The sequence below is a fragment of the Penicillium antarcticum genome, assembly GCF_028974205.1.
Source record: "Penicillium antarcticum strain IBT 31339 chromosome Unknown utg000009l_segment0_segment0, whole genome shotgun sequence".
Classification (NCBI taxonomy): domain Eukaryota; kingdom Fungi; phylum Ascomycota; class Eurotiomycetes; order Eurotiales; family Aspergillaceae; genus Penicillium; species Penicillium antarcticum.
The window spans coordinates 6,366,021-6,380,128 of NW_026695307.1; the positions used below are offsets into that span (position 1 = coordinate 6,366,021).

General features: G+C 49.2%; 5 protein-coding genes across 5 annotated transcripts; 4 read left to right on the top strand and 1 right to left on the bottom strand.

Moving 5' to 3' along the window:
* Positions 1-85: 85 nt before the first annotated feature.
* On the top strand, positions 86-4,512 carry N7508_010756 (uncharacterized protein; the record flags this gene model as incomplete). The annotated part of the gene is made up of 3 exons (XM_058468816.1): positions 86-238; positions 293-3,956; positions 4,055-4,512. The coding sequence occupies 3 exons, from the start codon at positions 86-88 to the stop codon at positions 4,510-4,512; spliced, it is 4,275 nt and encodes a 1,424-aa protein (XP_058316662.1).
* A 2,347-nt stretch (positions 4,513-6,859) lies between these two features.
* Positions 6,860-8,595, top strand: N7508_010757 (uncharacterized protein; the record flags this gene model as incomplete). The annotated part of the gene is made up of 3 exons (XM_058468817.1): positions 6,860-7,303; positions 7,363-7,432; positions 7,490-8,595. 3 exons carry the CDS (start codon positions 6,860-6,862, stop codon positions 8,593-8,595), a joined length of 1,620 nt encoding a protein of 539 aa, XP_058316663.1.
* A 780-nt stretch (positions 8,596-9,375) lies between these two features.
* N7508_010758 (mitochondrial 37S ribosomal protein mS35) lies at positions 9,376-10,587 on the bottom strand (the record flags this gene model as incomplete). The annotated part of the gene is made up of 2 exons (XM_058468818.1): positions 9,376-9,974; positions 10,032-10,587. 2 exons carry the CDS (start codon positions 10,585-10,587, stop codon positions 9,376-9,378), a joined length of 1,155 nt encoding a protein of 384 aa, XP_058316664.1.
* A 211-nt stretch (positions 10,588-10,798) lies between these two features.
* alg13 (N-acetylglucosaminyldiphosphodolichol N-acetylglucosaminyltransferase catalytic subunit ALG13) lies at positions 10,799-11,529 on the top strand (the record flags this gene model as incomplete). Its single annotated transcript, XM_058468819.1, has 3 exons — positions 10,799-11,087; positions 11,217-11,355; positions 11,406-11,529. The coding sequence occupies 3 exons, from the start codon at positions 10,799-10,801 to the stop codon at positions 11,527-11,529; spliced, it is 552 nt and encodes a 183-aa protein (XP_058316665.1).
* Positions 11,530-12,214: 685 nt separating this feature from the next.
* On the top strand, positions 12,215-13,476 carry N7508_010760 (actin-related protein ArpA; the record flags this gene model as incomplete). Its single annotated transcript, XM_058468820.1, has 3 exons — positions 12,215-12,982; positions 13,043-13,357; positions 13,414-13,476. 3 exons carry the CDS (start codon positions 12,215-12,217, stop codon positions 13,474-13,476), a joined length of 1,146 nt encoding a protein of 381 aa, XP_058316666.1.
* Positions 13,477-14,108: the final 632 nt, after the last annotated feature.

Consider the following 14,108-nt stretch of genomic DNA (forward strand, 5'->3'; position numbering starts at 1 on the left):
CACCCCAGGAATCACTCGCAGCGACAACGAGCAAACCGATCATAGGACAGAGCTCACCCGGAGCTCAGCCAGCAGCAAGACAAACATGTCTTTTGAAATCATACCCCCAACAGTTGACAATCCTGAGCAGTATGAATACTTGCCAGGTCACTTCACCGCACACCGTGTACTCGGAATAGACACAACGTCAAGTGAGCGAAGGCTCACTGTGCGGATGAAAAGTGGCGAACTTCTGGCAGTCAGTACCAAGCAGGCTTGCCTGAATCTCATTGACGAATGTTGACTTTCATAGATGACCGTCGATCGCCTCATGAATCGAAGCAATGGCTCCGAAGCATTGCGTGAATTCCAACAAAAGTATCGTGAATCACCCGATCCTCTTTCCATGGACACCCCCCGCACTTTGAGTCGTTTTGGTGGCGATGCACCTGGCTATGACGATCACGATTCTGGCATAGATTGGTCGATGGAGTACGGAGGTACCAATGCCAGTGCTAGGCCCCGGCGAGCGGCAACACAAGCCTCGTTCGCAGCATACTATCGCAGTGATGACGACAATGACGAAGAAGAGGAAGAATATCCTATTGAGAGTGACATTGAATCAGATGAACTCTCAGATGATGATGACGATGAACCAAGTGATGGTCGTCGCCGTAGGTTGAGACGACGCGCAAAGAACATGGCCGCTACCCGGTACTTATCTGAAGAATCGTTTGCAGAGACAAAGGGAACAAGGGCTTCATCTCGCATGCGAAAGACCACCAGGCGCAATCTGCAAGAACGAAGTGAAAATGACGAATATTCAGCATTCGAGGGAGCACCAAAAGTTCAAAAATACTCCGGCGCGAAGGAAACCTTTCATGCACTTCCAGAACACGATGAATTCAGAGTTCGTCACAATGAAGCCTGTAAAGTTTGCGGAGATTATGAGGATGATACAGAGAAAGGTCCATTGGTGTTCTGCCAGGGTTGCACCTCAACCTTCCATCAGGTTTGCCTTGGGTCTCGATCGGCTCGGAAGCATCTGGTCACCAAGGTTGACGAGGGTGTATTTGTTCTTCAGTGCCGTTATTGTGTGGGAGCTGCCACCGAACAACATGACCTGGTTCCTCACTTGGGTCACTGCGCTGTTTGCAGGAAGGAAGGCCCAATGTCAAAGCCGTTGCGAGAGCGGCTTACGCCTCGGGAAGAGCAAGAATTGCGACAAGCTAACAGTGGCACCGACCCAACTACCCCTGTTGATATGTCCCGTGTGAACAATATTGACAATATCATGGTCAGATGCACCACTTGCGAGAGAGCGTTCCATCTCGATCATCTTCCAGGTGACGGTGAGCAAGATCGTACCAAGTTTCCTAGCGACGGCTGGCAATGCAAGAATTGCTCCGATGCTCCTGGTGAAATTGGTGGTCTGGTCGCATGGCGGCCTATTGACCCTAATTCCAAGAATAATTTGGTCGAAATCAAAGCAGAGATTGATAAGGAATATCTTGTCAAGTGGAAAAACAAGTCCTATTTCCGTGTCACTTGGATGCCCGGAGACTGGGTCTGGAAATTGACCCCCAAAGCAATGCTCAACTCATTTTTCCGGCATGCCAGAGCAGCCAAACCCAGATGGACTGCCGAGGAGGCAATTCCCGAAGACAATCTGCGAGTTGACGTCGTCTTCATGGTGAAATACTTGGATGAGGCCAGCTTCCCTGAAGACACCACAAATCCCCATATGATCGAATCTGCATATGTCAAGTACAAAGGGTTGCCTTATGAAGACTCGGTTTGGGAAGAACCTCCAAGTGATTACGAACGATTGCAAGACTTCAAGACTGCTCTCGTTGACTGGGTCCTTCGAGATGAGATACGTCCTCCAAAGCCAAGCGAGCTCAAGAAGCGGCTTGCGATTGCCCGTTCCCAAAATTTTGAACAGAGTCTCGTGCTGCGATCACAGCCAGCGCTTGTTGTCGGTGGTGAACTCATGGAGTACCAAATGGACGGTGTGAACTGGCTTTACTACATGTTTCTTCGGCAAACAAATGCCATTCTTGCTGATGACATGGGACTTGGAAAAACCATTCAAGTCTTGACTCTCTTTTCGGCTTTGATTGAGAACCATGAGTGCTGGCCTTTCTTGGTCGTCGTTCCCAATTCAACTGTCCCGAACTGGCGGCGCGAGATCAAGACGTGGTCGCCCAAGGTCCGGGTTGTCGCATGGTACGGAAGTGCGTTTTCTCGTGAAACCGCCAGAGAGTTTGAGATGTTTAACGATGAAAAAGAACTGTGTTGCCATGTCGTCATTGCATCATACGAAAGTATGATTGACGATGATGCAAAGCGTGTTCTTGGTAAGGTCAATTGGGCTGGTCTGGTAGTCGACGAAGGACAGCGCCTCAAGAGCGATAAGACCTTGCTCTATGATCGCCTTGTCAATATGAGCTTCGGCTTCAAAGTTCTTCTTACCGGCACACCCCTTCAGAACAACATTCGCGAATTGTTCAATCTGCTCCAATTCCTTGATCGCAGCAAAGACGCCGAAGACCTGGAGGAGAAGTATGGAGGAGCCCTTGACCAGGAGGCCATTAGGGAGCTCCATAGCATGATCCGACCGTGTTTCCTGCGTCGCACCAAAGCAGAGGTCTTGCCTTTCCTTCCCCCAATGGTGCAGATTATCATTCCAATTTCCATGTCGGTTGTGCAGAAGAAGCTGTACAAGTCGATTCTTGAGAAGAATCCGCTTCTCATCAAAGCCATTTGCAAGAGGCAATCTGGCCCAGTGCCGAAGAAAGACCGACAGAATTTGAACAACATCTTGATGCAGTTGCGAAAATGCCTGTGTCACCCCTTCGTGTACAGCGAAGACATCGAGGAACAAACTTATGATGTCGAGAATTCTCACAAACAGTTGGTTGAAGCATCTGGCAAGCTGAAGCTGTTGAGCTTGATGCTTCCCCAGCTTCACCAGCGTGGAAACCGAGTACTCATCTTCAGTCAGTTCTTGCGGAACTTGGATATCGTCGAAGACTTCCTTAATGGCCTTGGGCTTAAGTACTGTCGTCTGGATGGAGGCATGGCCTCGAGAGATAAGCAGAAGCGGATTGACGACTTCAACGCACCGGAATCCCCCTATTTTGCTTTCCTGCTCTCCACACGATCTGGTGGTGTTGGTATCAACCTTGCCACTGCAGACACTGTCATCATCATGGATCCTGATTTCAACCCGAAGCAAGATATGCAAGCTTTGTCGCGTGCGCACCGAATCGGACAGAAGAATACCGTTCTCGTGTTTCATCTGGTGATGCGTGCGACCGTGGAAGAAAAGATCATGCAAAAGGGCAAAAACAAGATGGCACTCGATCACGTGCTCATCGAGCGGATGGACGTTGATGATGAGGAGGAAGACCTAGAATCCATCTTGAAGCACGGTGCTCAGGCGTTGTTTACTGATGACAATTCTACTGATATCGAATATGACGCAGACTCCATTGATAAACTGCTGGACCGAAGCCAGGCTGAACAGACCGACCAAATCGCCAACGAGGCTGGTTCGAGTTCGGCTGCAGGAGAGCAGCCACAATTCAGTTTCGCCCGGGTCTGGCAAAAGGACGGCGGTACATTGGATGAAGTGGTAGAGACGGAAGACGTACCCGTGGATATCACGGCCTGGGAGAGGATTCTTCAGGAGCGAGAGCGCGAAGCCCAAGAGGAAATCAATCGTCAAGCCGAGGGACTGGGTCGAGGTAAACGAAAGCGTACGAAGATCAGTTACAACAACCGTCAGGAAGACGAAGAATACCGGGGAAGCTCCAGCCCTCCTCCTGCGCCACCCGTCAAAATGCGCAAGCCTGCCCGTGAGGAAGACATTGAATTCCAGGCGCAGAACGACGTCGACGAGAGTGAGTCCGATGTGGACATAAACATGAGTGCCGACGTGAACGATCTGGATACTGCTCCACAGACGCCATGTAAGAATCTTCCTCTCCTTGTATGCATTGCTACCACGTTGATCTGGTTTAAAATTGTATCTACTTATTGAAAACATTTTACTAACTTGACTATCCAGCCCGCAAATTCTGCCGCGTGAAATTATCGCCCCCCACTTCAATGGGTACCGATGGTGCATCGGACCCATACCATATATGTGTTGCCTGCAAGCAGAACCACGCTCCTGGTTATTGTCCACTGCGCCGAGCAGGCTATGAATACTGTGGATTATGCGGTGTGGCGCACTTCTCGGCCCGGCGGGTGTGCCCGCATCTGCAATCCACTGTCCAGGTGAAGCGAATGATGGCCGCATTAAAAGCCAGCAACGAAGACCCGGGCCTCATCAGTATTGCCAGAAATTACCTCTCTGGTATTTTGTACTCCACTGCGCAACAAGAGCGCAAAAAAGGGAAGCTAAACCAGCTGGATGCTGCTGGACTCGTTCGTCCTCAGTTGGCAGTCACTTCGGCCTCGCCTCGTCCAGAGGTGGGCCAAAAGGGTGTAGACCTAACGGAGAGCACTGCCCTCAATGGTTGAGCGGTAAGTCTCGGTTTTTCTGCTTGCCTTGTGAAGAGAGCCTCTACAATCACTTCGATGATCAAGCTACATTAATCGGTCTCATTTCGTTGGGGGAAAGGGGGAGTCAATGACTACAAAAGAAAAACATAACTCCATTTAAAACGGGGAGGTGGCGGTGAAGCGTTCAGGGGAGAAATGCCCTAGTTAAGATACCCATTTGTTTTCGAGTAATGAATGTTTCAAATACTCACTCCAATATGTAAAGTTGGCCAGATGGTTCCAGTATCCTGTGGAAGTTGTTGTAGATATTAGTATTAACGTTCGACTAAGCAGCAAACATGTCTTTATTGTGAACATTATGAACAATTTCTTGACGATACCCAAAGGCAAATGAATACGAGTGGTTAGACAATTTGGGGAAGATCCTAATGTGTACTCGCAGCTTGACTCACTGGGCTTGCTAAACCGGCGCACCGCCATTGGGACTACGCTAAAGTCGGAACATTATCACCAAAACTCTTATTCCCGCCCTTTTCCAGAGCTTCAAAAATCAAAACGACTTTACCAAGTGTGGTTTAAATGCTTCGTAGAATGGGAGTGCTCCGAAACCTGGAGATCTACCCCCACCCTTACACGCTGCCGGATTGTCAGCTTAAGCACAAGAAGGGAGTAAGCAGATGCCGTAGTCGCACCATCTATTGTGATTGGGTGATTACATTCCTCATTTTCAAATAGAAAGAGCTAAATAAATATTTTTCCAGCTTCTGGCGGGTTTAACGTCTGGTCTTTTACAGCCAAAATATGAAATGGAGAGGGAACGGGGTACGCAACCCATAATTGACACACTGACACAGTTCTGGGGTAAGTACGTATAGGTGAAAATTAAACTCTGCCAGCAAGCCTTTAGAACCCGGAAAGCAAAGATCCAGCAGCGAGTATGCGAGAAAAAAAAAAGGTTGCTGGAACTCACGAGCGCGGAGAAATGACCCGCTGACCAGAGAGAAGCCGGCAAACCAATGTGAACTAGGCTTCGATTCTCAAATTTCAGGTCCTAATTATTTTGATTTTATCTCTCTTCTTATTTGGCAGGTTGACAGGCTGCAAGTGTGTGGTGTCCTACATGCGGCCGTTAGTTTTTTAATAACACTCAAATTAGGTCAAGACAAGTCACCTGATGACTTGTCATGACGTCACTGTTTCCAGCACGACGACAACATGAGAGCAAAGCAGTATGGAACGGTTTGTGTTGTCTGTTTGGGCTGTCAAGCTTATTGAAAAAGAATTTTGGTGTGGATTTGATATTTGGAAAGGGAAATTATGCTTGGGTATCGGCAGAATGGTGAGCTATTGGGATTCAAAGAGATGTTTTCTTTCTTGATAACAGGAGCTGGTACAAATATCAGTGGGAAATGGCAGGAACCAATCTCCTTGGTTTGGAGGTAGGATATTCCGTCGTATGGAGCTCAGGGTAACGGGTGTCGAAATCTTGGATCAGGAATATATATCATGTGCCTCACCCTATATCTCCAAAGCTGATCTCCGGGGTGAGATTGACAATTGGTTCTTTCCTTTGTGTTCTAATATACCAGGGAAGCAGCATGACGCTCATTATAAAACATAGCTACAAGACATGCATCACATTAAGACAAGCATATTCAATGCAAGGAAGCCGCACCCAGCATAGAAGGTCCAGTTTTATACTGGACTCTATGCTTAATAAACCAATATGAAGCTCTCGTGGGGATTATGCCGCCGGGTCTGTTCTATGCAATATTCATGATCCCAGACTAGCGAGATTCATGGCAACGGTTAATATGGCCAAATTGCTGGGCCATATATGCACAAACCTAACAGAAGCTCTTTGTGCCCGGGCTTGCTCTTTATTATCACACGCAGATCAAGAGTTACCACACCTTATCTCGACTGCATGGCTTAGCTCCACCAGATACATCAGTCTTTGTCGAGATATCCATATATTGTGCTAGATTTCCATTGTCTAAACCAGAAAGGAGAATCCTATTCTTTGTAGCTTCAAATAGTGCTGTTGATGAGACTTTCAAAGGATCTAAGCGGTGAATTTGATCGGGCTTTCTCATGTTGGAAACTCGCGACCTGACAGGAATTGTTGCTGGTCCAAACTGGGAGCTTTTCTGTCACTTTCCAAATGGTTTTTTTTCTTTTTCTTCCTCTCCTCTTCTTTCTCTTTTTCTCTTTCTTTCTTTATCTTTCTGTCTTTACCATCTCTCTAGAGACCTCTCTCCTTCATCATCATTGCGTCTCGCACTCCATGCGAGAAGCCTCTCGTCGTTACATTTTCGTTAGATTCTGCCTCGTCCACAGATATCATTCTTTTGCTCTTGTCATTATGCCTCCCCATAGGAACCCAAGGTTCTTTGCTACCCGCGAGGATGGTACCATGACCCCCCTGGTTCCCGTTGACGAGCTTCCAGCTCACATCTCCATTCGTGGTGTCGCTCGCACTTTGGAGGCAGGTGATACTCAGGGTATGACCAGCTGTGGTGTGGCCACCCGGCGTACTGAGCCTTGGGATCTTGAAGGTCTCTCTACTGCACTCCCCTTTGTCAAGGGCCCAGAGGCTCTCGCCGAGTTGAAGGACTCCTTGACCCGCGTTGTGAATGACGAGACCGTTACTGCCACTACGCGTCTGTCTGTCCAGGCCATCTTGTACAAAGGTCTTGCTGAGGCTGAGAATGTTCCCACTCCCTCCAGCACCATAGTAAGCAACACCGTGATGTCCCCTCTTGCCCCTGCTTTCCAGGCCAACAATGGGCAGATTGCCAGACCCAATGTGTGTTTCAACACCCATCTAACGCGTCATGGTTCATATTGCTGATATTTCTCACACAGGGGGTTCACCCTAAGAAGATATACTGTTCTTACTGGATCCGCCACGGCGAATGTGACTACTCTCAGCAGGGTACATCATTTGATAAACACGATATCTGAGAATCTTGACTAATATCTCACAACACAGGTTGTCTTTACAAGCACGACATGCCCACTCAACCCGAGCTGTTGGAGAAGTTAGGCCTGCGCGATATTCCCCGCTGGTTCCGCGAAAAGCATGGCGTTGAGAGCCTCGTTCACCCTGTTCAACAATACCGAACTACTTCCCGCCTTGCAATCACCGAGCAGTCTCAGTCATCTACTCCAGGAATCCAGTTCCCTGGTACTCCTACCCCCGAGATCAAGGGCCCGGCCCCGCAGCCTAAGCAGCGTTCTCCTTTTCACGGCCCCCCGAACGGCGGTGCTGCTCACCCCCGTGGACCCCGCAACACCTCAGGATGGAAGAGCCGTCAGACCAAGGGAAAGAGCATTCTCCCTGCCTCCGTTCTCCCTGAAACCATTACGTCCTTTCATTCCTCTATCTACGATAGTGCTTCGACAACTGATAGCACTGGCTACACTGAATTCCTCCAGAGGGGCGCACTCGCAAATGCAATGGTCCCTATCAGCACCCAGGCTCAGTTTGTCATGCCGACTCTTGCCAACCCCAACGCCAATCTTATGGACACTGGTAGCTCTTACCGCTCCCCATCTGCGAATGTCGATAACCTGACTGTGTCCAAAGACCCTTTCGAGCATGGATTCCCAGATGCCTCTAACCCCGTTGATAAGACTCATCTAAGGTCGAAGTCCCGCCCTAGTCACCAGCAGCACAAGCTGAATCACTCCTCCGTCGATGGTGGTGTCAAGCTTCCTACAGACCTGTACATACAGATGGGTTCATTCTCTGCTCTAGCTGACTTGGATGGAAACAATGAATCGGCTGCCGGTACCCAGGCTTCGTCCTTTAGCAACCAGGCTGTCCGTTCTGATTCCAAGTCTCCCCTGAGTGACATCGTCTCCGAAAGCGACCCTCTTGAAGAGAATGACATTCGCGATGCCTGGGGCGCCGTTGGAACCCCAATCAGCCCACCAACTGCCCGTGTTACTGCTCCTCTGCCTGCTTGTGCCGCTACTCGCTCCATTGGCTCTCAGCCTGCTGGCCTTGTAGCCGATTCTAATCAGCACCAGCGCTCTGCCACTGTCATCCGCAGTTTTCCTTCTTCCTATTCCAACGTCTCCCACACCCACTGAATGATATTGTCACTGCTTTCACATGAATGACGACTTCGCCGCCGCTCTACCATGTGTAGCAGCCTTGCTGTCCATATGAGTGTGTACATATCATATCATCTGATCCAACGAAGTGTTTCTTTGTTCGTGGTCTGTCAAGTGAAAATACTTATGGCTCGTGGAACTGCTTACTATGTCCTGTGCCTGACAAGTCATGATAATTTTTTATTGCCAGCATTGTGATTTGGCTATTTTTCTATCGAGTGAGACATGGACAACATTGAACAAATATGATACTTTTATCTATCAGGGCAGATGAAAGACGGCGTGATGTTTCTACTGGGATTTCGTTTTGTGTTTCTTTTGTTGTTTTTTCTTGATTGGGCTGCCAGGTACCCAAATCTGCGTTTGCTTTTGGTGACACGTTCACCGGTTCTTGTTTAATGTTTCAACGGTGCACTGGTGGGATGGAGATCCCCATGGGCGTTATGAAGTGGTGTCATCCGGCTCTGGGGTAGTGTCCCAATGAAATACATTCACAGTTTCGACTGTTCTCCTTCGTAGAAGCATTCCTACGCTCTTGTTGGATAGAAACAGTAGTCGCTCATGTAGAGCAGACAGGCAGATAGGTAAGCTACAATGGACGGGTAACACAGCGAGTCGCCAATGCATTGAATAAAATGACTATAGTACATTTGAAAAAATAATAGATGCCAAAGATCCTAAAATATGCGCCCGCGCCTCGCAAATGTCTGACAACAGCTTTTCAAACACACCCAATATACAGTCTATGAACGTCTCCTACCGGCGGCCAGCAACCTTCTTGCGGGCACCAACCTTGACCGCGACACGTTCCCGCTCCTCGGTAGCCTTAGCGTTGAGGGCGGGGTTGAGCGAAGGCAGGACCTTGATAGCATCCGAGATAATGTTGTTACCATCTACCAGAGCCTCGCGGGTCTGCTCGGCGGCAAGACGCTCCCTGCGGCGAGCGGCGAGCTGCTCCCGACGGGCATCGGTCATATTCCAGGACTCGGGGAATTCAAGGCGGACCTTGGGCTTGTGGTGACGGAGGTCGAGGGGAATATCAGCGAAGGAGTCACCCTCCTTGGCCTCCTTGATCAGTGAGTTGACGAGGTCGGCTAGGTAGCGCTTATTCTGGGCGCGCGAGCCATACTTCTCACTGGACATGCGAACAATGTCGGTCTGGGGATTGTAGCGTGTACCAGCCAGCTTGAGGAATGTTTGGCGCTGGGCTTCGGTGAGGTACTTGGGGGTCAAATCTTGGGAGGCGAGTTCCATAACGACCTTGGGCTCGGCAGGGTGCTGCTCACCCATGTAGGTGGTGTAGCGGAATCGGAGAATGTGGTTGGAGGGAGGCAGAGAGAAGGGCTTGGCGAGCTCTGAAGTTCACGATTAGCGGATGGAAAGGGAGGCTTGTCCAAGGAAACGAAACTTACTGCTCAGCATTGGCATGTCCCATGCTGTAATGCGCGCGTACTCGCGCATCTCGCGATGCAACTCCATTTCTGTGTGTGCCATGGATGTGATTTCGTCGTCGTTGACTTCCTCGTCACCATCCTCGACCTGAGCCATTTCATCGGGATCGTCCTCGGCCCAGAAACCAGGCGTCCGGGGGCGGATATCCTCGAAGCGCATATCCTCTGCCTTGTCGATCTGCTGCAATTCCTTCTCAATCAGCGCGAAGGCTGCAGATCGCTTCGCAGGGTCATTGAATTCGGCGACCATGCGGGTATTCTCCGCGTCGAAATCCGCACGCTCCTCGGGCGACATCAAATCGTACATGGATCGGAGCTCCTTAGTCATGAGATCGGGCGAGTACTCCGGCACTGGCGGAAACTCTTCCAATGTGAGTTCTTTTGGCGGCGGAGGTGCCACGGGGTCTTCCTGGGCGCGTTTGAATGGCGAAACCGAAAAATACCGGACGGAGGGAGCAATCAAACCCCTTCGGACCATGAGCCGGGCGGGCTGAGCCATTGACCTAATTGAAGCCATTGTTGCGGGGATACAGTGGATAAAGAGTTGTCAACCTCTGATGTTTTTTGCGAGGTTCGGCGGTGCAGGATACGCTAGCCTAAAGGAGCTAGCGTGTATAGCTTCACGTGATTCCATATTGACATCGAAGCTTCGATGTGACTTCCTAGTCTTTCTTCTCAAGTATATTTGCTGGTTATAAGTCTCATTGCATTTCTATATAACCGCCATCATGAAGTTGTGCTTCGTTACCGTGGGCGCTACGGCTTCGTTTGAGAAGCTCATCGAGCAAGTGCTTTCTCCGCAGTTCCTGGAGACCTTGGCCGAACGCCGATACACCCATCTTCTTATTCAGTACGGAAAAGGCGGCAGTGAAGCCTTCAGTTCGTTCGCCAACGGCAAGCAATCGGCCCATGGCCTCACCATCGGAGGCTTCGAGTCCAAGCCAAGCCTTGATGAGGAACTATTGATGACAACCAAACGAGGCGACCAAGAGAAGGGTCTCATCATCAGTCATGCCGGTATGTTTTGTCATTTTGATCTCGTTTTGTTTATGTTGTTTGACGTCGATGTTGTTTTACTTTGATGTCGTTTCTATGCGGATTCGCTTTGATGTCCAATGTTTGACCGGAAACCTTACCTCGTTATAGGCACTGGATCTATTCTTGCAGCCATGCGCATTGGCACGCCTTTGATCGTTGTTCCCAATCCTGATCTTGCGGACAACCATCAGGAAGAGCTTGCGCAGATTCTGCAAGAACAGAAATACGTGGTTAGCAGCTCTGTCCAGTAAGTTACGACCTTTTATAGCTTTGGCCCATTTACTAATAACGAATCAGGGAGATTAGGACTTTGGTTGTTGCGCGTGCCGAGCTTCAGAAAACCCAGATATTTGATTCTCATCCTGAAATACAGGATGAACATGCGGGATTCATGTCTGACGATCTGGGTTTCCTTGATTAAGTATTGTTTTATTTGCTTTTCATGGCCTAAATTGTGGCATGTCATTTATGGTCTATGGCTTCTTTTTCTTTTTTCTTTTTTCCTCGCATGGCGTTGTGGTTTCACGATTCACGACTGGTATTTGCATGGGAAATATTGGCGTTCGATGCAGCAATACAGCGATTGATTGTTTGATTATTGACCTGGCTCGACTTGATCCAACTTGTTTAGGAGGAAGGTTTTAAGTCCACGAGAGTTGAATGGGAAACATCAAATAACCTAAAGTTAAGGACCAAGAGGATTTGAGGTGTATCTTCCATAGTACAAACCAACGCAACGGAGAGCCTCTTTCTCACGGCAATTGAATATCCTGCGGTTAACAGTAGAATCTCAGTAGAAATCATATTATATTTGGCTATAGTTAAACAGTAAACTTGTATCTTCAATATCGACTGTTATCATATAAATTGTGAAGTGTACTTTTTACAAGTATGGCCAAGTGGCCCAAGCTCCTTGTTGACTCCCGACGCGAAGCCGCAAAACCTCCCTGAATCAGAAACACGAACTACGCCGCCCAACCACCAACCTCATCGAACCCGCTTATCCACAAATTCGACTCCGCTGGTCCCCCGAATCGTCCATTCTAGGCCGAGAGGCCGTCACACTTGCGCCTCCCTACCCGACCTCACCCCAAACACTCCCCGCAATGGCAGAGGCCACCCTCCACAACGTGCCAATTGTCATCGACAATGGCAGCGGCACAATCCGAGCAGGTTTTGCAGGTGAAGAAATTCCCTCATGTTACTTTCCCTCATTCGTCGGCCGTCCCAAACACCCCCGGGTGATGGCTGGTGGTCTGGAAGGAGACTCGTTCATCGGTTCACGCGCACAAGAACTCCGCGGTCTCTTGAAGATCCGCTACCCACTGGAACATGGCATCGTCACAAATTGGGAAGATATGGAATCGATCTGGCACTACGTCTACGAGAACGAACTCAAGACCCTCCCCGAAGAACACCCCGTCCTCCTCACGGAGCCGCCGCTGAACCCGCGCGCTAACCGTGATATCGCTGCTCAGCTTATGTTTGAGGCTTTTAACGTGCCGGCTCTGTATATGTCTATTCAGGCTGTGTTGTCGCTGTACGCGTCTGGTCGTACTACCGGTGTCGTTTTAGACTCTGGAGATGGTGTGTCCCATGCCGTACCTGTCTTCGAGGGCTTTGCTATCCCGAACAGTATTCGGAGAATCGATGTCGCTGGTCGTGATGTTACAGAACAGATGCAATTGCTGCTGCGGAAGGCTGGCCATGTGTTGCACACCAGTGCTGAGAAGGAAGTTGTGCGCATGATCAAGGAGAAGGTCTGCTATGTGTCGTTAGACCCGAAGCGGGAAGAAAAGGAGTGGATGAACAGCTACCACAAGTCGGATGCAAAGGCCGTCGACTATACTCTTCCGGATGGGCATAAGATCAAGGTAAGTTTCCGCTAAGTCATTTATCCCAAGGATCGTGAGAATGCTAACAGTTGTCCATAGATCGGCCAAGAACGCTACCGTGCACCTGAAATCCTTTTCGACCCTGAGCTTATTGGTCTCGAGTATCCTGGTGTGCACCAGATTGTCCAGGACGCCATCACTCGCACAGATCTCGACCTGCGCAAGTCGTTATACCTCAACATTGTTCTTTCTGGTGGTTCAACATTGTGCAAGAACTTCCCGGATCGATTGATGCGTGAGATCAAGAGATTGGCCGTTGAAGACATGAAGATCCGAATCTCCGCACCAGCAGAGCGCAAGTATACTACGTGGATTGGTGGTAGCATTCTTGCCGGACTAAGCACGTTTAGAAAGGTATGTTGATCCTCCCAGATCCAGATCAACCTGTCATATTAACCCAAATTCTGTAGATGTGGGTCAGCGCAGACGAATGGCACGAGGACCCCGAAGTCATCTTCAAGCGATTCGCTTAAAATACCAGTCATGGCAAAGGTCCTCAAGCCACGGTCACGGTCATTTTATGGGCAGCCAGACTGGCTGTCGTGGCGTGGGTACAGCTCCATCTCCAAATCTCGAAACATGCATTCTTCCACGATACAGCGAAATCCTGTCAACAATTTGTCAATATGATTCGACCACTATGCATTGTAATTGCAATTGGCAGTGCATGCCAGAAGTGATCGACCAATTCGAGTCTCGTCTCCACGCGACTTTTGATACCCCAGTCTCTATTTACCTCTCCAGTTCATGTCGTCTTGGCATTGGTTCTGACTTTATCTGTGCAAATACATACTCTTCTTCTTGGGATGTCTGCTTGACGGTATTTTAGATATGGGCTGTAAAGAACAATTCGTCTTCCAGGCTTAGACTTGTAGGGTATGCAAGTTATTGCATAGATTCAACGTGGTGACACCGTACCATGCCACAAATAATCATTCGCGGGTGCTCACCCTCAGATTGCATCTGGGATATCCCTAGAAACCAACATTGTAGTCAGCATCAGCAGCCACAACGATGATGCATATCAATCGGGATCTGTTTCCCCGCAAATTTCCGTACTTAAGCCACACTCCAAAGCATGCATGAGGGCATTACCGTGACCCTC